Source organism: Malaclemys terrapin, chromosome 10 (genome assembly GCF_027887155.1).
Source record: "Malaclemys terrapin pileata isolate rMalTer1 chromosome 10, rMalTer1.hap1, whole genome shotgun sequence".
Taxonomy (NCBI): Eukaryota; Metazoa; Chordata; order Testudines; family Emydidae; genus Malaclemys; species Malaclemys terrapin.
In genome coordinates this window covers 36287068-36312694 of record NC_071514.1, presented here as the reverse complement: position 1 = coordinate 36312694, position 25627 = coordinate 36287068, and the positions used below count along the sequence as shown (strand labels likewise).

General features: G+C 39.1%; 1 protein-coding gene across 5 annotated transcripts in view; it reads left to right on the top strand.

Annotated features, from left to right (window-relative positions):
* Nucleotides 1–25627, top strand: part of SCAPER (S-phase cyclin A associated protein in the ER) — a 379512-nt gene that overhangs the window by 26383 nt on the left and 327502 nt on the right. For all 5 annotated transcript variants that reach the window (XM_054041167.1, XM_054041165.1, XM_054041164.1 and 2 more), the window contains exons 3-4: nt 882–999; nt 11932–12002. In XM_054041167.1, the coding sequence (XP_053897142.1) occupies nt 882–999; nt 11932–12002 (189 nt within the window). The remainder of the gene's footprint in view (nt 1–881; nt 1000–11931; nt 12003–25627) is intronic.

Here is a 25627-nt window from a genome sequence, read left to right as displayed (position 1 = left end):
CCACTCAGTGTTTGTTATCACAATGACTTGAACAAATGAAAATTTTCTTTTCGTGCTAGAAGTGCTTCATGTCCACACTTGGTCAATCTGCTCTCACTGATGTCCAGGATTTTGAGTACATAGTTATCCATTTCCCTCATGATTTGCGAGATTGTTGATGTTTGAAACATTGTTCTTGCATTCCAATAACCAACTTTGAAGTGTTTTCTTGCTGCATCATCCGCCTTTGTGGGGTCTTGGCTTCCACAGACTGGCTTTCTCCAGAACCCTTCATGAAACATAAGGCATTGGCAGCCATCTGTAATGGAGTGGTAGCTTGGTTCCATTTCTATAACCAGTGAGGTGGTTTTTGTTTGTTTTTTACGGGGCTAGATGTTTGCCTTGTGCTCAGTCCTTCTGATTTATCCAGGTTTAGGAGCAGCAGCCACATCAAGGTGCAGCAGGTGCGGTTAACACAAGGTGAACACACTCATAAAGGTGTAAACACTTCTCCAGTGCTGGCAATCAATTTAATCAAGGTTAAAAAAAGTCAGGTGTAGACAAACCCCAGCTGAGGGCTAGACACTAGTTCCCATTCTGATAAAACATTCTGCTAGAAGACAGGTAGGAGCTATGATCCATGCCTCTTCTCTGTGAAAATGAATGAGTATATCCATGCCACCCACACAGTTTCTAATAGATAGTGAAAATACAATACCCATCTCACAGATTTTACAAATAGATAAAACAGGTATTTTACAAATAGTAGTTAATATTTATACTTATGTGAGGATTGTCAACCGCAAGCCCCTTTTTGGATGTTTTAGCATTAATGCTTTGAGATAATTAATATATTAGCTTGAAATAGGATGATGCATTTTTCCTGTATTTCACATTTTCAGGCTTCTTTCCAGCGCTCTAATAGTCATGACAAAGTGAGGAAAATTGTTGCAGAAGAGGGTCGTACAGCAAGAAACCTTATTGCATGGAGTGTCCCACTGGAAAGCAAAGAGGACGATAGTAAGTATTTAACTTCCTTCTCCCCAACCTTCCCTTATTCTCCCACCCAAAAAAGAAGTTTGTTTGAAGTAAAAATGTTTATACCTAAAAATTGTATCTTAAATTTGATAACTGCTTAAAACATAGATATCATCAATATTTTAAAATAATTTCTTCAGTATGCTTCCTGTTTAATTAAATTATAATTTTGTAAAATGTATACAAAAATTTGATAAAGATGAAATAAAAGGTATCTTTACTGTTTTGTCCCCTTTTGTTGACTGTAACCAGGCTGGTTACAGTCAGCCTCCTTTGTGCTCCCTTGTGAGCTGGGTTTACGCTACAGGCAGTCTGCCTCAGTTTCCCCTCTTGGACTGTTTAAATACACTTCAGGCTTTTTGTTGGTCAAAAATACCTTCTTTTGGGACTTGGTTTATTAATATAAAATAATCTGTAAATAAAACTCAACCCCCCAAAACAAAGTCCATTGATGAGTCCACACAGCCCAAGGGTTTTCTTCCTCCTTCCAGGGTCTGTGTGTGTGTGTGTGGGAGGCGCATGAGAAGGGAAAGTGCAAGAGCAAGGCATAATCCCATCGCTTTAGGAAACAAACCCTAGAGGTAGAGTGTGTGGTGGGAATGGGTAAAAACTTATTCAGATATCCCATCCTGGAAGTGCTGACCGCACAGAGCGGGAGACAGGAAGTGTCAGGCAAATTCTGAAGTGCTGTAGGAACTTCAGCACTGGAATATTCAGGGTCTTTACCTAACACTCTTGTTGAACTCTGGCAAACAAGGAGGATAGCTATATCCTTTGTGTTTATCAACTATAAAACAAAATGAACATGGGTTACAATTGCCCAGTATTTCAAAGGACATTAAGACTCTACAGTGTCAGCCTCTGACCTTTTTACTGCAGCCTTATCCCAACTATCCTGCCTCACTGGAGTTCCTGCCTGAAGTGTATAAGCACAGTCTGCAAAGCTTTTATATATAGCACAGTGGTTCCCAAACTGGGGTTCACAAAATGTTAAAGGGGGTTCTTGGGAAAAAATTCCCTAATGGCAGACAGAGCTGTCCCTAGGGACCCGGGCAGCCCAGGGCCAGCAGCCCAGAGCCCCTGGACTTCCAAGAGCGAAGCAGATCAAAGCAAGCATCTCTATTACACTGAGGAGATTTAAACTTCAAGACTCTTTATAAGAAATGCAAAGGGAGGTGGATATTTTTTGCTGTTTTTAAAATTAAATAGGCAGCTAGTATTGTTTTTAAAATTATTATGAAGAACAAGTTTAAGATTTGTTGTAATGTGCATTGTTTGCCTGGACTGCTCAAGACCTGAATGCTTGTGTAGGAGGAACTCTTTGAGTTGGCTTCTTAAATACCTTCATTCTTTCACATCTGCTACTCCTTGATGAAACATAGGAGCCTTATCTTATAACAGGCTTATTCAAAGTGATACAAGCTACGATAGTGAGATCTAGATGTTTTCATAATGTAATAAAAATACTGTAATGATAACTAATAATTAATAGTAAATAGTGTGTAATACGCATGTCATAAAAACAAATTTTATATTTCCAAGATCACTGCTTTAATAATTTATACTTATTTAAATGAGAAAATCCCTGGAAATATTCATTTTTAGGAGGAGGTTTGCAAGACTTGACATTTTAGTGAAAGGGGTTCACAGGTTATTAAAGTTTGGGAACCACTGATATAGCAGAATTATCAATATGGCATCTGTTTTTCTTACTGGTTACTGCTGACATGTGAATCCTTAAATTAGCTATATGTAGTAAGACAAGGCAGAACAATGGCTAGTTGTTTAAGAAGTGGCTGTCAGATTTATTTTGTCTCTCTCTGAATCAAGCTGGAGAAAAGGGACAACTGCTATTTCCCTATCAGGTACAATACACTTAACTTCTATGAGAAGGAAAAGAAGAAAGAAAGGAAATAAATTAAGGCTTTCTCTTTTCATTGGGAGACTCTAGCCTTCTATCTCAGTATTCACTTCGGCAACACTCCTTCACTCTGTTTACCCTTTAAACAGGGAAATTAGAGAGGTGTCCTTTCTGCTCTGGGTAAGGGTTGTAAAAACGTGGGGCTGTACCAGTTGAGAAGAAAGAGTTTTACATGATTTTACTCCATCTATATCACACCTACAAAGAACGTAAGAGAATTTCAAGTGTAAAGAAGGGAAAGGAGACTCTCCCTATGGTCTGAAGGAGGGACAGGAATGGAGCTTGACTCTCGCTCTTCAGGAGCTCAAATATCTAAACAAAATAAAAACAAGGGGATGACCAGAAACCCTTTTGTCCCCAATACTGTTCCCTGAAAGCCCCCCTTCCCCAGGCCCCAGATGATCAAATGGGAAAAAATTAGAGAACGTGTCATAGCTCAAACACTGGGGTCTCTGCCTAGTTTTAGAGTAAGTTACTATAAACTATTTGCTTTCTCTGTGCACAGCAATGAGTTGCAAATAATTCTTGCTAAGAAGGAACATGTATTTTCAGAGTCTTACAGTGTGAACACATTCACAAGAATGGGATGTTGCCACTGTTCAAGTGGAAGAACGTTTATGTCTAAACCATAAATATTAAATTGAAAAATCTGTTAACAGTAAATTGGAGACAGCAGAGCCATCAGAACAAGGAAATATATTGACTGCATTGTTGTGCTCAAGTACAACAGTCTTTCTTTAACTAGGTGATTATTTGGCACTCATCACCATAGTATCTAAGACAACTCTGTTGCTACTTTTTTTTTAAATTAAACATAGATGCTATAGTTGCCTTTTTTTAAATGTTTTATCTGCATAAGTCTCATAATGTTGTTGGGGGTCTGGACTTTGGTGTCTCAGAATTAAAATGTTAATTAATGAGAGGCTATCCCTTTTGAATATGTACCTTAGAATGGGATACAAAACCTTTTCTGTAAGTGCCATTGTGAGCAAAGTTGATCTGTATATATGAATATGAAAACATTTTGAAAAATTACAAATATAAGAGCTCCAGTGCATATACAAACTGTCACTTTAAAAAAAAACTTCTAACAAACTTTGTCCATGTCAGAGTAATAATATTTAACAATATAGTGTTTATCATTAGTGAACATCAAAGCATTTTCAAAATTTTAGAGTCAAGATTTTCCATAAACTGTTCTGCCTTTAAAGGGACACCATCAACTTAAAAATCACAGTTCTTCCTGAATTGTTTTTACCCTACTACTGTTACAGAAATGGAGGAGAGAAAACATTTGGAAAATTAGGAAAGTGTTGTAAAACTGCAGAAATTGATAGAAGGATTCAGTTGCAGTATCTGAAACTTCTTTAAATTGGCTAGGTTTCAGGTGGATAATATCTATTTAATTTTCCCTGAATATGAAAATGAAAGTAGGCCATCACCACTCAGAATCAGTGTTAAAATGTTTAAACAGACACAATGTGGAGACATGGAATTTTCACTGGTGCCCTTGAAGTACCATTTCACAGCTGTACTTTTCCAGCTATGATCTTAATACAGTATAATTAGTTTGATAGAACTGTTGGTTTGTTGGATGTGAATATTAATTCTGCTTTTGAATTATACCTTAGTGGTGTGCAAGATCAGTGCGGACTGTTGTCTTCCCTGGAAACTGAAAGCTTATACTTACAGCATCTGGGTACTCCTTTTTCCCTAAATCTGTATTTTGGAAGATCCAACATTTTAAAATGTCTTCGTCTTAAAATACTAGTATTTTTGAATATTTTTTCTGTGATAAGTACTGTTGTACCTAAACTAGTGTAACACTGAGTAGAAGTGTTGCCGTTAATTATTGTGGAGCCAGGTCCTTAGCATATGTTCTCGCTGGCAAGGCTAAATGTCAACACCAAAGTGAATACATAAAATGGGATGATTTGGGGGGGGGGGGGGGGGGGAGTTGTAGCAGAAAAACCTAAAATAAAAAGGAAGAATCATAGAAATGCAGGGCTGGAAGGGTCCTTGAGGAAGCAGGACCAGGTAAACCTAGACCATCCATGACAGGTATTTATCCATCCTATTCTTAAAAACCTCCAGTGACGGGGATTCCACAAACTTCCTTGGAAGCTTATTCCAGGATTTAACTGCCTATCTAACCTAAAACTCTCCTGCTTCAGATTACACCCATTATTTCTTGTCCTACCTTCAGTGGGCAGTCTTCTTTCTCAAGACTAAACATGCCCCGTTTTTTTTAACCTTTCCTCATTAACCTTTTATCATTTTTGTTGCTCTCCTCTGGACTCTCCAACTTTTCACCATCTTTCCAAAAATGTGGTGCCCAGAATTGGACGGAGTACTCCAGCTGAGGACTAACCAGTGCCAAGTAGAGCAGAACAGTTTCCTCCCCGTCTTTTACATATAACACTCTTGTTAATACATCCCAGAATATTAGCCTTTTCCCAACTGCATCATATTGTTGACTCTCATTCAATTTGTGAGCCATTAATAACCCCCCGATCCTTTTCTGCAGTACTACCACCAACCAGTTATTTCCCATTTTGTCGTTGTGCATTTGATTTTTCCTTCCTAAGTGAAGTACTTTGTACTTATCTTTATTGAATTTCATCCTATTGATTTCTCACCAATTCTTCAATTTGTCATGGTCATTTTGAATGCTAATCTGTCCTCCAAAGCACTTGCAACCACTCCCAGCTTGGTGTAATCCATAGATTTTATAAGCATATTCTCCATTCTGTTATCCAAGTCATTAATGAAAATATTGAATTGTACTGGATCCAGGACTGACCACTGCGGAGCCCACTAGATATGCTCTCCCAGTTCAACAGCAAACCATTGGTGACTTCTCTTTGAGTACAGTCTTTCAATCATTTGTGCGCTCACCTTACAGTAATTTCTTCTAGGCCCTAGTTTGCATATGAAAATGTCGTGTGGGACAGAGTGAAAAGCCTTACTAAAATCATATTATGCCACTTTTACTGCTTCTGCCAATCCACTAGGCCAGTAATCAGAACAAAAATGCTCAGATAACTTGTTTTCCAATCACTTTGATTGTTTATTTGATACCTGCAGCCATTCTATATTTGTCAATTTGTGTCTGTGGCAAATCTCATTCCTGCTGAAGTAGTACAACAGATACAAGTCATTGTTTATCAGCTCTAATCACAAAATGTTCTAAACAGGGAAAAACAGATTCTTCGGCATGCTTAATTATGTCTAAATATAGATTAGATTTAGAAATGTAGAACTAGATTTTCAACTGGAAAATTTAAAGCTTTTTTTAATGACTTTGGTATGAGAAAACAATTAACTTTACATGCACATTCTGAATAACATAAATATATGGATATTTAACAGGAGCAATTTTTCATTGTTGCTTCATTTACCACTGTTATCCCAAAATGCATCTGTTTAGTCCCCAATCTTGTAAACTCACTTGTTCATGCTTAATTTTAAGTGTGTGAGTAGGTCCATTGATTTCATTGGGGCTACTCATATGCTTACAGTTAAATACTTTCCTGAGTGTTTACAAGATCAGGGCTTAAAATCACTTATAATTCAGAATTACAGCTTTGAGGAAGGTAGTAATATGAACAACTATTTTATGATGCTGAAAGAGGAACATAGAATACATTTAGCAATTATATACTTGAGGCATTTGTGGCAGGATGGGAGGCTTCTCTTTAAATAGAATTACTTTCTTTAGTTCTGGATTGCTTGTAATATTCTCTTAGAAACTTTCAACATGCTCTTAGATGCTTGTTTGTAGAGGAGTTTAACAGTTTGCTGACAGAGATGCCTAGAGAATGAATATTAATGTGAAACTCCAGCCTCTGTTAAATTCAGATGTGATTTTTAAATGGTGTTTGTCACACATACTTGGACATTACAGGAGAAGTTAACACCCAGACAATCATGCCATAACTCATAATTTCCTGGTTCTTTTGGTCTTGCCGGCTCTATTTTAACATTTAACAGGTTATACAAATGTAATTTTGTTCATAAAGACAGTGAGCCAAATTCTCATTTATGATCTGACCTCTTTGCACTGCTCACACAAACTAAAGTGACCAGAATCTGGTCATAGCAGGAAACAGATAATTCCCCTTGTGGAAGGGAACTCAGCTGGTGTAAAGAGTTGCATAGCTAGCTTCTGCGCCCCTGCCTCCTCCCTTGGCAAAGGGGTATGTATGTTGTTGTGGCAGAGTTTAGCTCCATTAGGAAGGAATTGGTATATGTATTTTTCTGATACACCTCTACTCCGATATAACGCTGTCCTCAGGAGCCAAAAAATCTTACCGCGTTATAGGTGAAACTGCGTTATATCGAACTTGCTTTGATCCACTGGAGTGCACAGCCCTGCCCCCCGGAGCGCTAGTTTACCGCGTTGTATCCGAATTCGTGTTATATTGGGTCGTGTTATATTGGGGTAGAGATATATTCTAGCCATTCCAGAATTAATATGCATTTGTCAACTGTATGTGGAATAAGAATGGTATCTAGGCTCCCTCATCAGGACTGTGATTGTTAATGCATATTGGGCCTGGGTAACCCTGGCCCAATTAAAAAAATTGTGGCAGTTCAGCATACAGGAATCAAGGAATGATGTACTTTTTAATTACTTAATGTACCTATCAGAAAACTTGAGGCACATAGGCAAACAATCTACAAAGATTGTATTGCAAAATCAAAGTTGATACCATATCAATAATACTTAAAACACTTCCCATGTGAGACCTTTTTCACTAAACCCAAAATAAAAATATCTAAATATCTTTGTAAATTTAAGAAACATGTATGACATGCCAAAGTAACCACGTAATCTTGTATTTGTAACTGTTCTCTTCCCCTTATTCCCTTTTTGTCTGAAGTCATTTGATTGCCACAGAAGGGTCTGGCCAGTCAGAGCACGTTGCAGTATTGGGGCTTTAGACTGTAAGCACTTCAGGATAGGGAACATATTTTATTTGGTGCGGAGGTGTACGGCACATCTTGGATACTTGGAAAATAATAACCTACACTTTTAGAAAAAGCTTGATAGAATGAATAGGCTTTGCAGTATGTGATGGAGATCAACAAATTTTGGCTGTCTTGGACCAAAGGAAGAAATGCATGCTGGAGTTGAGGATTCGTGATTGAAAATGCCTGGTTGAACATTCAAAAGTAGCTGAGAATCCAATAAGGTTACAAACTTTAATAATAAAATGAGAGTGTACACCCACATTCAGAGGGCCAAAAATAATGTCTCTCTGCCCACTGGTTGCTTCCTCCAGACAAGCAGCATTGCCTGTGTTGTTTTATTTGAAAGGAGCTCCAGGCAGCCACTTCTTATCCAAATGCCAAAGACTGGCTAAGATGAACAATTGCACCATCTTGGGCCAGTGAAAAAGAAATAATTGAGCTGAGTGGTGTCAGCATAGTGTGATAACACTACAAGCCAGACTTTCTCACTATCTTCTCTAGATATCTTGCATACACATGGAAGAGGATGGGTGGCAGAATAGAACTTTGTGGGACACCACATGAGAATCCTGGAGAAAAATGAGCAATTACCTAGCCCTACACTTGGAGTGTACTCAGAGAGGAAATAACAGAGTTACTCAAGTGTGTTTCTTTCCATCCCTGCCAGGGTTCACTGACAACACCTCATAGTCAACAGTGTCAAAGGCAACGATAGATGTAAAAGAAACAATGGATACTTGATCCTTGTCCACCACTGTGATGATTTTTGAGACAAGTGTGGTCTGTATAGTGCTGCTGCCTAGTACCAGATTGAAAGATGTCAGAGAAATCTGACTCCGGCTATTCTCAGAGTTGCATTCCTTTCTCAGTAAAGTTCCCCAAGAAAAGATGTGAGACAATGATAATTGCTGAGATTGTCAGTGTAAAAGATGCCTTTTTGAGTGTAGTTTAACAATTGTTTGTTTTAGAGATACTGGCACTTTGTCCTTCTGATGAGATGTACAGTCTCTCTACATAATGACCCAACCTCTCCCCTCTAGATTTACCAGTCAAAGATTAAATGGACCTAAATTATAAGTTATATCTGAAACTCCCTGAGTACCCAGAACTTCACTAATTCGCTTATGTTACAATGGCTAGTTAACAACTGACGAGGTGGTGATCGTTGGTCCCTACTGTTCTAATCTAAAATTGAATAAGTACCTCATAAGCAAAAGGCTTCATACCCGATTTCTATCTCATGAACAATCTAATATTTTACAGTTACAGACTAGTAGGCCTCACAAATACAAAGTCTTGAATAACACTCATCGTTGTGGCACTGCTCATGAATACTGAAAGGAAATTATTGTACATTAGCCATAAAAATATTTGTTGAATAAAAAAGGGTAGTGAAGCAAGAAAGCATGGCTGATGATGAAAGACAAACTTGTTTGTCGTATACACGGAATAAATTGTTTAAAAATCCTTCCAAAAATACTACCTGTCTTAAATTGCCAAAATCCAGTGTTGACGTAAGTGTTGTGCTTTTTATGTACTTGCCTTGCATATTCAGTCTGCCTGGAAATTGCTTTAATCTCTGCACCTGACTTGTTCAAACATTTCCCAGGTTTTACTCATAAATCACATTTTTTTGTGCCTTCTAAAGAGATGCTTTTTTTTTTTTTTATCCTTCATCCTCTTTAGTACTGGCATATCTATTTTGATATGCTTGAAAATGGACTCATTGTGCAAGTTTTCTGTGCCATTTACACACACACACAAAATTCTGCCTTCTGGGAATGCAAACAGTTTCAGATTGCACTCAGTTGTGGTAATATTTTAATCTTTCTAATCCTGGCATATATCTCATCTGGAATTTGAGGTTTTCAATGAATAGGGAGTGTAATATGTATTCTGTGGACAATCTCTTATTGCTAACACACAGTATCTCATTTTTATTTTTGAAACCTGCTCACGTTGAGTTCAGAATCTTTAATTTATTTGTGCTTGTAACTGTGGTATACTCAATGTTTTTAAGAAGAAGTCTAAAGCAGGTAATGTAGTTTTTGTCTAAAAATGAAAGGCCTGGTTCACTAGTATGCTCCTCCACCACAAAATAGCAATAAACCTGGTTTAACTGATTCAGCCAGTGGCATTACATCACCAGAACAATGTAAAACAGCTGACCCTGTCCGTGAATTTGGCCCCAAAATATCTGTTAAAACTCAGTGCGTCAGTTCTAAAATTCAAGAGTGGTTTCCAACTTTGTATAGCAAGGACCTATATCGGGTTGGCAACCTTTCAGAAGTGGTGTGCCGAGTCGTCATTTATTCACTCTAATTTAAGGTTTCACGTGCCAGTAATACATTTTAACGTTTTTAGAAGGTCTCTTTCTATAAGTCTATAATATATAACTAAACTGTTGTATGTAAATTAAATAAGGTTTTTAAAATGTTTAAGAAGCTTCATTTAAAATTAAATTAAAATGCAGAGCCCCCTGGACCGGTGGCCAGGACCCCGGGCAGTGTGAGTGCCACTGAAAATCAGCTCGCTTGCCACCTTCGGCACACGTGCCATAGGTTGCCTACCCCATGACCTATATTAAGTCCACTCAGTTGTTTAGTTGCTTTTATTTCATTAAATAATATGATCAGTTCAGTAAGATGTCTGAATCTTTCCTCTAAACATATACCTAGTGTCAGAAAGTACATTTACCATAATTAGCATTTGGTCTCAATTGCTTACACTTTGAAAATAGGACCCTGTAACTTTTACATTTTATATATTTTTGTAAGGTAAGACATCAAATCAGAGGAATAAATCAAGAAAAAAATAACATAAAAGAAATAGCTTTTGAAATTAGATCTATCTTTGAGCAAATTCCTTTTTAAATTCAAAAGATCCCATTCCTTATGAAAACATTCAAAGAAAGGAAATTTCTTACCTGCTAATTATAAATCTGAGAGTATTGTGTTAAAGTAGACATACTACACGCTTATTCTGAGGAATTATATTTCATTTTTTTTGTTTATTCATTCTATTGTAGTTTATAAGACTTACTGCCAGATCATTCAACTGGGAGCCTGCAAAGAGCTCTCAAAAACAATATAAAAATGGTGTCCCCATAAGAGCACTCAGTTTCTTCCTGTCTCCACCTGTTGGAAGGGGCATGTAAGCCAACTGTCCGGGCTGTATAAACAGTTCTTCAGGAAAAATAGTTAATGGCTAAACTTTTCCATTTCTGTTTTCCCAACCAATATCCCTTATTTCAATCCTGTAATAAAATTTTGATTAAAATAAGCAATGGATAAAGGCTAAAACACCAATATTTGTTGACTTTACCTGCAAACTCTAACCATATTTGAGCTGTATATAAAAGTGGTGTATTTAACTTCTAGATCAGGGGTCGGCAACCTTTCAGAAGTGGTGTGCCGAGTCTTCATTTATTCACTCTAATTTAAGGTTTCGCGTGCCAGTAATACATTTTAACGTTTTAGAAGGTCTCTTTCTATAAGTCTATAATACATAACTAAACTATTGTTGTATATAAAGTAAATAAGGTTTTTAAAATGTTTAAGAAGCTTCATTTAAAATTAAATTAAAATGCAGAGTCCCCCGGACCGGTGGCCAGAACCTGGGCAGTGTGAGTGCCATTGAAAATCAGCTCGCGTGCTGCAGGTTGCCGACCCCTGTTCTAGATGATAATTACCTGGTTTTCGAAGTGCTTAGCACCTTTGGAAAGCAGTCCATCCTTGTGTAGAAAAATCTCTAAATTTTTCTGTCTCATGCTTATATTTGCCAACTTTTAAATTGTATCTTCAGTTCTTTCCTTCAGTTAGAACCGATGGAAATAAGTATCAAATTCAGTACATACAATTTTGCAAATTGGTTTAATTCATTAATTGTTCCCCTCATCTATCTTATGAGTGTAGTGCACTGTTGTTAGCACACTACAAGCTTGGCTGCTTAAATATTAGAATAATGTATCTTCCTAAAATAGTTATTGCTGATTAAAATAATTGTTTTCTTTACAGGTAAGTCTAAATGGCAAGTAGGTGGAAAATCTAAGAGAGTGACTCATGGAACACATAAACCTACAAAACAGGTATATATGTTGAACTTTTCAGTTTCGTTTTAATTTCAATTACAGCATATACATGTCATGAAATAGAACTAATACACCATTTACTCAATAATGTGTACATGTGTATATAAATAAGATTACACACACACAACTGTCTTAAAAGAACATTATTATGTTGCAAAGTTAAGTACCCAGAAGTTAGAAAATGCCACAATGAAGGTTGTCTATGCAACCTTAATTTGGCTCCCATATGCATTATGAAACCGTCTCTAATTCTTCTTCGAGTGATGTCACTATGTGTATTCTACATGTGGGTGTGCATGTACGCCATGCACCAAAGTCTGGAAGTTCTTCAAAGCAGCATCCATTGGCCTGCACATGCACAGTAGCTCTCCTCGTGCTCCCGACCAAGAGTATAAGAGGCAGTGTAGGTTGATGCCTCTCCAGTTCCTTCTTATCACCGTGTGGCCTGATCGGAATCATGTCCCCCTTCACTTTGTTTCATAACCTATATAGAAAACATTTGTAAATAGTTATATTCTTAGATATGTATTTAGCAGTTAAAAAGTCTATTGAATAGTATAGAATATTTCTTTCTCCTGGTTTCAGAGTGGTAGCCGTGTTAGTCTGTATGAGCAAAAACAACGAGAAGTCCTTGTGGCACCTTGGAGACTAACAAATTTATTTGGGTATAAGCTTTCGTGGGCTAAAACCCACTTCATTAGATGCATGGAGTGAAAAATACAGTAAGCAGTATATATAAACAGCACATGAAAAAATGGGATTTGCCTTACCAAGTGGGGGGGGTCAGTGCTAACAAGGCCAATTCAGTCAAGGTGGAAGTGGCCTATTCTCAACAGTTGACAAGAAGGGGTGAATATCAAGAGAAGGAAAATTACTTTTGTCATGCTAACGAGGCCAATGCAATCAAGGTGGACGTCAGCCATTTCCAACAGTTGATAAGAAGGTGTGAGTATCAGCAGAGGGAAGATTACTTTTTTGTAGTGACCCATCCACTCCCAGTCTTTATTCAGGCCTAATTCTCCCCAGTTGGCGAACCAATCCCCTGGCTCCAGGACTGTGCCCAGAGTCCCAGGATTCAAGAATTGCACCTCTTGTCCTCGATTCGTCTTCATCAGTGACGAACATCAGTGTTATCTGTACAATCTGGGTGAAGCACACATCTCTGCAAAGTGCAGTACGTGTTGCTCCTTCCCATACAGAACTCAAGAAGCCCGGGAAGCACCTACGGAAGCACCTGATGGAGAAGGCTATGAGGCCTCTCTCCGATCTAGGCCAGGGACAGCCTACTGTACTTCGGTCTCAGCAGCCTAGCTGTGCCCTTCCAAGCACTTGCCCTGGAGTAGGTGGCACTGGAACACTTTTAATAGTGGGGGTGCTGAAAGCCAGCCCCCTTACCCTTTTCTGCCCCATCCCCCCCAGAGCTGTGGCCGGGAGCAGGGCTGTGTCTCTGGGAAGGGGAGACACAGATGGGATAAAGAGGCTGAGGCTGGGGCCACAGTTGGGGGCAGGGGCAGGGCCAGGAGCAGATCCTGGGCGCGGGGGTCGCAGCCGGAACCCCAGGAGTGGGGCCGGGACCCCATGTGCAGGGCAAGGAGTGGAGTCCGGATGTGAGGCCAGCAGCTGGGATCCTGCATGTGGGGCCAGGAGTGGAGCCCTGCTGCAGCACCCCCCGCACTCCTAATTCTCGCATCTATGCCTGGAGTGGAGCTGTCAACATTTAAGTCCAAGGACTCTTCTTCCAGGGTTCCCCATGAGAGAAGAGGGCTCTTTCATGGGCACAAGGACAGATTCCTGTTGAGGACTGGCCATAAGAAACACACTTCCTCCCTGAGTTGGTCCAGGTTGGGTGAGACATTGCAAGCAGAATCTAAGAACCCAGCTCTAATGAAGACCCTCAGATCTGAGGACAAGATACATAAAAAGAAATATCCGCCAGTTCCATCTGTCACCTCAGTACTGAAGCATAAGGATAGCTGCTTGCCAATTCTGTCTGCAAGTTCGGGTCTGGACCCATTATCAGTACTGTCTTATCTATTTAAAGACCATCTGGTTGCTGCACTGGATCTGTCAGACTTAACTGCAGGAACCCCTTGAACATCAGGGTGCACCGAGACGTGTATAACACCAAAGGATATATTCCTCCCTTATCCACAGTCTCTGCTTCTTTCCAGCCCTCCTAACGGATGCCCTTACTCCTGAGGGGGAGCCTATATCACTGACCCAGGAGCTGTCTCACCTCCAACCATCTGGTAGGAATGCCCCAGTACCAATGGCACTGCTGCTACCGATGGAGCAGTTTTTGGACTCAGATGACTCAGAGGAGATGACTGCACTGGTATCTCCGCAAAGGCAGTTGAGCCCTGATAGACAGTCAAAGGGTTATGCTTGCCATTCCACCAGGTACAAGCTCCCCAGAGGCCACTAGTTCCATTTTCCTTGGGGTCCTTTGCAATCGATTGATCCCTTTTTCTGGTCTGTGGGATCCTTATGGCTGGCATCTGGCCCCTCTCAGGAGTCATACTGCTCTTCTTCCTCTTGCCAGTTGGTTCTGTTGGTGTGTGAGGAGGAAGAGGTGGAACTGGATCCGCAGATACCAACAATTCCGACAGGTGACTCTTCCCCGGACAAAGCAGTCACTCCTTCCTCGCCTTTTCTGCTGGATGACCATTGTCAATACCAGGAGCTGTTACAAGAAGTGGCCAGAAACCTACCGATCCCATTAGAGGAGGTCCAGGACTCTCAACACTGGCTCCTGGACACCTTGCAGCCACCGGGCCTGAGTAAGGTGGGCTCCACAGACCTGCAATTTTCTGTCACTGACTGCCGAGTGTTGTTAGCAAAATACAGTTTTAATACCTGTTCTAGGCTTGCAGTCTTCACAGAGCTTTCCACAGAGGATGGTCCAATTTCAATCTCTCTTAGATGAGGGAAAGCTAGTGGCAAAGGTAGCTCTTCAGGTTGCAGTGGATGTGGCAGACACAGCTTCTAGAAGTTTGGCTAATCATGAAGGGGGGACTCCTGGCTGCAATCATCAGGATTTCCTGGGGAGGTCCAAAACACCATCCAGGACCTTCCTTTTAACAGGTCGAATCTCTTTAATGAGAAAATGAATGAATCCCTGCACTCACTAAAAAACTTGAGATCAACTCTGCATTCCTTGGGTATTTATACTCTGGCCCCCAGGAGGAAATATCTGAGGCAACTTTATAGATCAAGGCTACCCCCCAACCTCCATGCACCTTTTTACCAGCACAGCGCCGAGTCACCGTGCAAACGTCAGAAGATTCAAAGGTCTTGCTTCTTGGCCTCCCTCTATTGCCATACCCTCTACTTACTGTCAACCACCACCCAAGAGCCACTTTTGAAGCGTGTTGTAACTTATAGGCATTCATAAAAGACCTTACATGATACACTAATATTGTATTCAATTAGTTGCTTCAATTGCTTATCACTAGAGGTTCAGCCCTCTGTCTTTATAGAGCTGTAAACCTTTTAAATGGATTATTTGGAAGGTTACCCCCCAAAGTAAAATTTATTCAAGCAGTGAGGAAGGTGACATGGAGTCTGCTGATGGAAGAAGCTTCATACTCTTTTTTTTCTCCCAATTGTGTTTGCTGGAATGCAAATTGCTGTGTCCTCTGCTATCTTCGCCCTTCTCCCCCAACCCTCTTGTTCAGATGAACCTGTTTACTGCTTATATGTAAATTGAGATAAACATACTCCTTGGTTGAGGATAAACCTGTTTAACAACTTTTGCCTAGGCAGGACTGTCTGCTTTTGAACCTGTGCTAATAACATCATACAGGTGGAATTCATAACTTTACGTATAATGTTGAGGCATACATATGATTGACCAGTAAGTTATTAGTTTTCAATGATACCTCACTAGGCATATTTTGTACAAAGAATATTACAGTAGTGTGTAGGGTATGAGTAAGGGGGTGCTTTGAGTCACATGGACACACCTTGCATCTCCATGCCAAATTTCAAACCCCTGCTCCAATTCATGGAGGACCTAGAGCTTTTCAAAGAAAAGGTCACTGGAATTTTTTAATGTGAGGAGAACAATGTATTTTCCCTAGCTTCATACTCTGAAATGGCTGAATCGTTCTGGCTGAAAATTTCCCCAAAAAGTTCAGCCCGTGATAGACACCTGGCAGTCCAAACAGTTAGTTACAAGCAAAAACAGGATTTTACAATGGAAAATGTCAGGCAACATAAATAATAGACGGTGCTACCAGCTTTGCCTTTGAAATTGAACTAACTATATAATAATGTTATATTAACAAAGCAATACATTTCAGCTTCTCATCATTTTTGATCTTTTTTAACTGTTCCTCTTCTTTGATATAACAGTTTTAGCTTAACATTTTGATCTGTAAGTCTGCCAGTCTTTGATATTATGCAACACAGGAGATGGTATAAAGGAGAAAAAGAAAAATGTTCCTTTTTTGTGTAAGTGAATAGGCAAGTTACTTTTCCACCCTGCTCAGCAATTGGTATTCCTCTTTCTTGTTTCCAATCCTTGCTTAAAATGCAAGTTAGATAAGATTTCCTTTTATTAGAAAAAAATTCTTATTTAGGCCCTAATCCTGCAGTCTGATCATGGAGGTGGAACCTTAATGAAGTAATTGGGGTTTTGTGTGGAAGGGTCTGCTCCCCCAGATCTAGTTGGGCACAAGGATGATCATTTAATTAGGTCCACTGGGAGATAGTGGAAATATTGAGCTTCAACAAATATATTCTCCATTATTACCTCGTTGGCTTGAACTGGAGTATTGGGGGTAGCAGTGTAAAAACCTCATGGATACAACTTTAAAAATGGAAATTTTATGTTTTTGTGGCTTTTGTTTAGTCTTTTAAGTAAAAATAAATCCAAAAAGTGCCACAGCTCTGTTTAAATTCAGGCAAATATTCTTTTAATAGGTCCCTCTTCTGATCTTATTGACATGATCTTCCCCTTCCCAAGGTGTTGACAAATTTACATTCGAGAATTTCTTGCCATTCTCAAAATAAACATACTTTATACTTGCTATAACTGCTGCCTTTACATGGCGGAGTATTGAAACTTCTGTGCAAATAGATAAATAGATTATTCAGTTTTTAATATAGTAATTTTTCACCACATAAACTGTGTAATTTGTGATACAAGGAATATGTGTTTCTATTTCAAATTCAGTTTAAAAAGCACATAGTTTTCAAAAAAGACAAAGGATTTATTTAAGTGTTTACAAACACCTGTGTATGATTTTGTTATTTGGCAAACACTTACACTGTTGAAAATAGATAAAATTTTGTTTATAATAAGTCTTTAAAAAAAACACTGCATCTTATGTATGGTCTCAGACCCCTTACTCTCTTTAATACTCAGTAGAAAGCAAGGGTTCTTGCAAACCTTTTGTTTGTAGCTTGACACATGTGAATAATCCCGTTGAAATAATTGGCATCCATGGGACCTACTTGCTTGTGTCATGTTAAGATACATGATTGTTTTCTGGATCTGAACCTTAGTATTCAACTAAATTGCTCCAAAGTGGATGGGGAGGATGAAGGGTTATTATCCTGTCCTATCCCTCTCCAAATTGGCCTGTTTCAGAGAGGGGAGCATATTGCACTAGGATAGTGCAGTTGCATGCAAGGAAGCTAGGGAAGTGATTGTCTCTCCAGAGGTACACTCCATTCTGGAGTTCATACTTGGGCAGTGCGACTCTGCATTACCAGCAATGTGAGCCTAGCCCTGGTCAAAAGCAGAGAGTTTTGCAATGTATGTTTATAAGTTTTAAACTTATTCTTAAGAGGTGTAAATTTAATAAAATGGTGGTGCTGCAGAGTGCTTACACATTTGACTACACTATTGAAAAACCTTCCCTCGGCCCTCTTTTTCTTGTTATATTTATTTATACTCTTCAAAAATAATATTAGATTTGTTTATGCAACTGGGGTAAAAAAATTGCAATTAAAGATTTAGTTTAGCAATTTACTGATATTTTATTTTAAAATAGTGGTACTTTTGCTGATAACAAGCATTAAATATTTGTACAGAATGTAGTCATCATTCATTTATAACCTTGACAGTATTTTTGCATTAGAAATATTCAGGGTCATGATCATTTTAAAAATAAAAGTTGAATGTTGTGTTTCACCGCTGAATAAAGGTGGTGCCAGTAGTGCTATGGCAAAGTTGGTTAACAGCCTGTTCAGTTTTGACCCTTTTCAAGTAGCTAATGGAGGGTAAAATGCCAAGCATCAGACACAATCTGGGTTCTTTCTTAACGGTTGCCACTCAAGGGAGAGGAAGGCAGATATCAAAATGTGACAATTTGAAATGTACAATGTTAGAACTGACTGGTGCCCGGGGACTTAAAATAACCTTTCCATTAACTTCCACTGCCTCACTGTCTATGCTTAGCTATAGTTGTATTCACAAAAAATGTGTTGCCCACTGTATAAGATAACTGATCATATGACGGAACCTTTGCTGGCATAACTGCTGTATGATTTTATTCTAATTATGTAGCAGTCTTTATGCTTTGGATAGAAAAACAGGCGTCAGTTCTTGCACAATAATTGTACTGGTTGCATATGTTTGTCTATATCTGAATTAAATTCATATTATAACACTAATGATGATGGGTAACTGTAGATGTTACTCAAATTTTATAACCAAAGGAATCATATCTTTTACATTGTGTGCTTAGAGTGTAAGTGCAGAAGATATTCTTCTACATACTGTATTTTCTGGCGTATAAGACTACCTTGTAACCCAGGAAAATCTTCTCAAAAGTCGGGGGTCGTCTTATACGCCGGGTGTCGTCTTATAGGGCGGGTGCTGAAACTTCCAAGCCGGACTGGAGAAGTTCACCGCATATGGTGGGGGGAGCTCAAAAACGGCCGCGGCCACATCCCCGCCGTATGCGGCGACCGTATGAAAGCAGCAAGGGCGGAGCAAGCTGCAGGCGTCCGGGACGCCCGGGGTATGGAAAAAAGAGAGAGAGCGGCGCTGTGCCCAGAAAAACACGCGGTAGCGCAAACACGCCTCTTTCACCCGTCTGGCCCACCCTTGTATCCTATTACCTCCTTCTCTGCCTCTCAGATCTCGCTCCTGAGGACTGCAGTGAAGCGGCACAGGCACGCATGTGCGAGATCTGAGAGGCAGAGAAGGAGGTAATAGGATACAAGGGCGGGCCAGACGGGTGAAAGAGGCGTGTTTGCGCTACCGCTCTGATAGTCTTGGAGACAGGGAGGGCTGGGCAGGCAGGGAGAGCTGACCAATCCAAGCAGGCTTTGTATACAACAACCAGCCAATCGCCGGTAAGGTACATCGCTGTTGTATACTGGGTACCACATAGAGTACAGCACCAGTATCTGTACCTGTTCATACAGTATAGCACCAGTACATACAGTACAGTATACAAATTTCCAACAGTCAAAACCCCATCATGGCTCCACCAGCAAGAAGAAAGAAATATGAAGCCAGTTTCAAACTTAAAGTTGTAAACTTTGCCATGGAACATAATAACTGCGCTGCTGCAAGACAATATGGAGTAACAGAAAAGATGGTTCGGGACTGGAAAGCAAATGAAAAAGCATTAAAGAGTATGCCAAAGGGTAAGTGTGCATTAAGAAGAGGCACCCCACATTGGCCAGAACTCGAAAAACATGTAGCAGACATGGTGAATGAGCATCGCCAAAACGGTTATGTAGTGACACGAAATAAAATACGTTTGTTTGCACTTCAGTGGGCCAAATCTAACCCAGATCACAGCAACAGATTTAAGGCCACTGTATCCTGGTGTACTAGATTCATGGGAAGGCATAATATGGTACTGAGGCAAAAGACGAAAATTGCCCAAAAATTACCTGCAGATCTTGATAGCAAAGTAAATAGTTTCCATCGATACGTAATACAACAGCACACTAAACATGGCTATGCGTTAAGTAGTATTGGAAATATGGATGAAACTCCAGTTAATTTTGATATGGTTGGAAATAAAACTGTCCATCAAAAAGGTGAAAAAACAATTTTAATTAAAACAACAGGACATGAGAAGTCCAGTTTTACAGTGGTACTAGGATGCACAGCTGATGGTGCCAAACTGAGACCAATGATTATTTTTAAAAGAAAAACAATGCCGAAACTCAAGTTCCCTGTTGGTTGTTTTGTACATGTGAATGAAAAAGGCTGGATGGATGAAGAAGGGGTAAAGCTATGGCTTGATAATGTATGGAGCAGGCGACCAGGTGGACTTATTCAAAAATGTAGTCTACTGGTGTGGGATATGTTCAGGGCTCATTTAACTCCCAGCACCAAGCAAAGGCTTGCAAGACTAAACACAGATGTGGCAGTTATTCCTGCAGGATTGACATCGTTGGTACAGCCACTGGATGTGTGCCTAAACAAGCCATTTAAAGATCGCATTCGAGAACAGTGGAATGAATGGATGGTTAGCGGCGAAAAGTCATTCACAAAAGGAGGAAACATGCGTGCTCCACAGTTGGATGTTTTGTGCAACTTTGTCATAAAAGCCTGGAATGATATTGATGCAGAAACAGTAATCAAGTCTTTCAAGAAGTGTGGCATATCAAATTCATTAGATGGTATGGAGGACGACTACTTGTGGCAAGATGAAGAGGAAGCTGAAGCTGAGACCACACCATCTGATACGGAATTCGATCCATACGATGACTGCCTTACAAATGTATCACAAGATGTCATTGATGTACTTATGATATCAGATGACGAACAGGAGGATTTTGAAGGCTTTTAAAGGGAAACTGTCATGCCAGCAAAACCTGTAAAAATACCATAGCTTGCAGTTATGATGGGCGTTGCTAACTCGCCAGAGACTTGCCCGGCACTTGCTCTCTCTCTATTGTTTGTTATCTTCCTCCTATCATCATCAGTTCCAGTTTGGTTGACAGCTTAGAAAACAAACAGCATGGCAGCTCCCATGGGTTTATTGTCTTATCCTTCCTTTCAGCTTTAGAGTGAATTAGGAAAAGTTTAATCCACTTGCACTGTTTTATGTTTACATGTTTGATGACAAACAGCCTTATGTTTATAAGTGACAGTTTTCCTGCTAAGTACCTGCATGTCATAAGCATTTGAATTAAAATTACCATATTGAAATCAAATCTGATGTTTTTTTAATTTTTATTTGGTGTGCGTTGGAAGAGGGGTAGTCTTATACGGCGAGTATATCCCAAACTCTATATTTTAACTGGAAAAGTTGGGGGTCGTCTTATACGCCCAGTCGTCTTATACGCCGGAAAATACGGTATTTATTTTTTCTGTTTTCTTTAAAGTAACAAAACAGCATTTCACTGTCACAAAGGGGCAGATCTACCTCTCATTGAAGTCAGTGAAAATCTGGAAGACTTGATTTAATCATGGATTTCTACATAAAAGTGCATTCTTGTTGGTTGTTATAACCTTAATACATATTCTTCATAACTCAGAGATAGATGTAGGTTTCATTTCTAGAAGGTATACACTATACATTTTTCAAGTGATTTATTTTGAAAACTTTTCAGATTAGTTTTACAGCTATATCAGAAAATGAATGATTGGTTATTTCATTTACCAAAGGTAATTGAAGCAGATAGTTCACCTCCCAATGACTTCATAAATATCTCCAGTTCAACAGGTTAATCATTAATATTTGGAGGATTTTCTTGCTAGGCTGTATTAGGAGGAGAACATCACCAGACAGACATTTAAATTGTTTTATTAACTAAAACAACAACGTTATGTATTCTGGATTTTTTTCTTAAACAGCAAACATAGTATATTTTAACAAAATAAACATTTAAATTTTTGAATTTAGTTAAACATTCAAGTTTTTTAAAATCAAGTTTGTTTTTGTTAAAATTGTTTTTAACTAAACTAGTTAAATGAAATATGTTTTTTAAAAAAACAAAAATTAAATTGACTATGTCAGCCAGGTCATCATGAAAAACTTAAAATATTGGCTTCTGCAGCTAATTCAGTTGTCTTCACCTTCATTTTCCTGTTTGTTCATAATCTGGAAAAGAAAAACAAGCTTTCCTGCTTTTTCAGGTCCCAAATGATTTCTCAATTTGGAATGAATTAGTCCAAAGGAAGAAAATACTTTTTGTACACTGGCAGAAGAAAGCTATTGTTGTTAAAATCACTTCAGAAGTCTCTGAATCCAAGTGCTTAAGTGATTTCCACCTGTTCACTGGTGTGACTTTCTTTAAAACATAATCAGGAAACATGTATTTCTTGAATGGTTCACCCTTAGCTCTGAAGTTTATTATAGTTGGCATTATGGAGGGATGATTGCTGGATGTCCATGTCATAGCCAACTCCTCTTCTTCAGCAGTTGAGGATTGACCAGGGTACCGAGTATTAAGAATATTTGCAAGAAAATGAGCTGGAGATAGTGCTTGTCCCATTCATTTTTTTAATGCTTGTAATTTAACTCTGTCATTGCATATTTCTCTTTTTAAGATCTCACTCAGTTCCCTTGAAATTTCAACAGCATCAGCAATAAAACAGCTATTTCCTTGTGTTTTGTTCAAGGCTACAGAAATAGGCTTTAGGGTACCCATCATGTGTTCAACATTTCTCTTAAGCCCAATGTTGAGAACTTTGGCTGTGACAGTGCCATCTATTTTTTCATGATTTTGTTGACAAACTGTCATCAGATTAGGCCAGTTCTTGATACAGTGCTCAAAACAGTCCACTACTGAGTTCCATCGCACGTCTTGTGGGAGAGTTAGCTTGGTTCCTCCCACTTTTTTCAAAGCAGCTGCTGCAAAGTGGTTGTTACAGAAGTATTTTGCAATTTCAACAACATTAGCCTTTATTTAGGGAACACTGAAGTCTTTGGCTAGGAGGTGCATCAAATGAGCACTGCAACCATATGTTGTTAGCTCTCTTCACTCTCTTCTAAATTTCTTCTCATCTTGGATACATTTGCAGCATTGTCTCTGACAAGCTGCATACTAGAGATTTGAATTTTTTTTCACCGTTTGTTATAGCTTTTACTGCTACTTCTTGTAAGTATTCTACTGTGTGTGCACTTCCTGATGTATCAATTGTTTCTATATGGAAGACATTCCCTTCTTCTGTTGTCACACAAGCACATACAACAGGATCATTGTGGACATTACTCCACCCATGAAGACTCGGGTTAACAATTTCACCCTCTAGGCCTTTTGCACACTGCTCAATTTCTCTTTCATAAACTTTATCCAGCAATTTGCCTGCGACATCGGCTCTGTTGGGTGGCTGTATCCTGGTCTTAATGACTGAACCATGTTAATGAAGTGTGGGTTCTCAATCATATAGAAAGGAGAGTTTGTTGCATAAAGAAACTTTTTCATCAATTACCTCTTTTTGTAATCTGCTTGTTCTTATCACAAACTTTATATGGTTGTTTCTGGATGATAGAGATTTTTTTTTTTTTTTTGCTACAGGTGATATACTGTGGCTATGTGACATACATGATGTGACTGAAACACTATCATTGGCAGATAACTCTGAAACTATAGAAAATGATGGTGATCTTGAAGGTGGATAGTCTTCAGAATCCTGTATGTTGAGGATGGATTCTCCTAAACTAAATAAGTCAATGCAGTTATTTAATTATTATTACCATACTGCTCATTTAGTATTACTCATTGCATTCACTGACACTCAGTACTGCTTTAAAGGTGAAATTGTAAAAGGAAGATATGCCTATTTCAGCTACACCTCTACCCCGATATAACGCGACCCGATATAACACGAATTGGATATAACACGGTAAAGCCGTGCTCCGGGGGGGTGGGGCTGCGCACTCCGGCGGATCGATATAACACGGTTTCACCTATAACGCGGTAAGATTTTTTGGCTCCCGAGGACAGCATTATATTGGGGTAGAGGTGTATTTATTTTTTATCACAACTGCATCTAAAATGTTAGTATCATAGAGTAACAACTATATTTTTTGCTCAAATATGAGAATTCAAGAATAGTCCAGAAGGAAGACAGGCAGTCCTTAAGAAAGAAGTATAAAATAAAAAAAGTTACCAACCTGAAGATCCTGCTTGTTCAGACATGTTTCTTTCATCATCTTCAACACAGCTTCCTCCTGAGAAGGAACACTTCACATGATGTTGTTTCATTTGGGCAACCAGGCCTTGCATTTCTTTGTTGCACTGTTTGCATTTTGCACGCATGCCTGTCTTATCCACAGGTAGAGGAACTTCATTAAAATATTCCCAAACTGGGTCTCTTTTATGGCCTGCTGCCATTATAGGTTTTTCCCTCTAGTGAGAGAATGGTATGGTAGATCTCAAATCAATGAAGGCTACATTCAGAAAGACCTTAAGACTTATGGAATATGCTGCTCAAACAGTTTCACTTCTGTTTCTACTGCCTGTCCCTCCCATCTCACATTTATCTCCAGACTTCTTCTTCTTGTCCAGATCTATTCCACACCCAATAATCTTCTATTCACTGAACTTTTTGAAACTTTGCACTTTTAGAGAGAGGTAAGGGATTGATTCTATGTACACAAATTTGCAGAGGGACAATATGGTTGAGGTCTGTTATTTCTCACCTCTATATATTATTTCTTTATTTTAAAACATTTTTTGCTGCTAACAAGCATGTTATCTCTGGAGATGCAGATCCAAAGTCTGAGAACTGCAAAACTAAGCATCTCTGATGGTATCTTCTAGACTTAGCAGTGAGTCCCATTGGGTAGATAGAAAGATTAACCTAAATAATCTATACAGAAGCCCCTGGAACCTTATAGGATTGGGTCCCTAATCCATGAACTGTTGGAACTCATTTACAAAACTTTTCTTAAACATTACATGAATATATTGTCTCATACTATAGAATTAGAATTTATAATCACTATTCCGTGATGAGATATCTTTGAGATATAATGTATCTTAACTAAAACTATTTTTAGATAGGTTTTTTCCTCAAAAAGCATTTTATCAAAAAAATCCGATTTAAATAAAAAATCAGATTCTGTTGATTTTTTTCAAAAAAAAAATCATTGGTTTTTATCCACCCTGCTCTGCATACAGTAGAACCTCAGAGTTACGAACCTTGGGAATGGAGGTTGTCCGTAACTGTGAAATGTTTATAACTCTGAACAAAGTGCAGTTCGGACTCCAGATCCAGCAGTTGACACTCCAGGCCAGGCTCCAGCAGTAGCTGAGCTCCCTCCTCAGCACCCGCTGCTTCCTTGCTGACAGCTTCTTGCCCTGGGTTGGACTGAGTTTGCAAGCTTCTCCTCCTCCTGCCAGGCGGGAGAGGGAGGGAGAGAGAGAGTGTGTGTGTGTATGTCAAGGCTGTATCCCCACTTTGAACTTTAGAGTACAAAATGTGGGGGCCTGCATGAAGACTTCTAAGCTTAACTACCAGCTTAGGTCTGGTCCGCTGCCACCGTCCCAAAGCTAGTTGGGAAGCCTTGAGAGACCTTCACCAATTCTCTGGTGAATACAGATCCAAACTCCTTGGATCTTAAAACAAGGAGAAATTAACCATCCCCCCTTCTTTCTTCCACCAACTCCTGGTGAATACAGATTCAACCCCCTTGTATCTAAAACAAGGAAAAAATTAACCAGGTTCTTAAAAAGAAGGTTTTTAATTA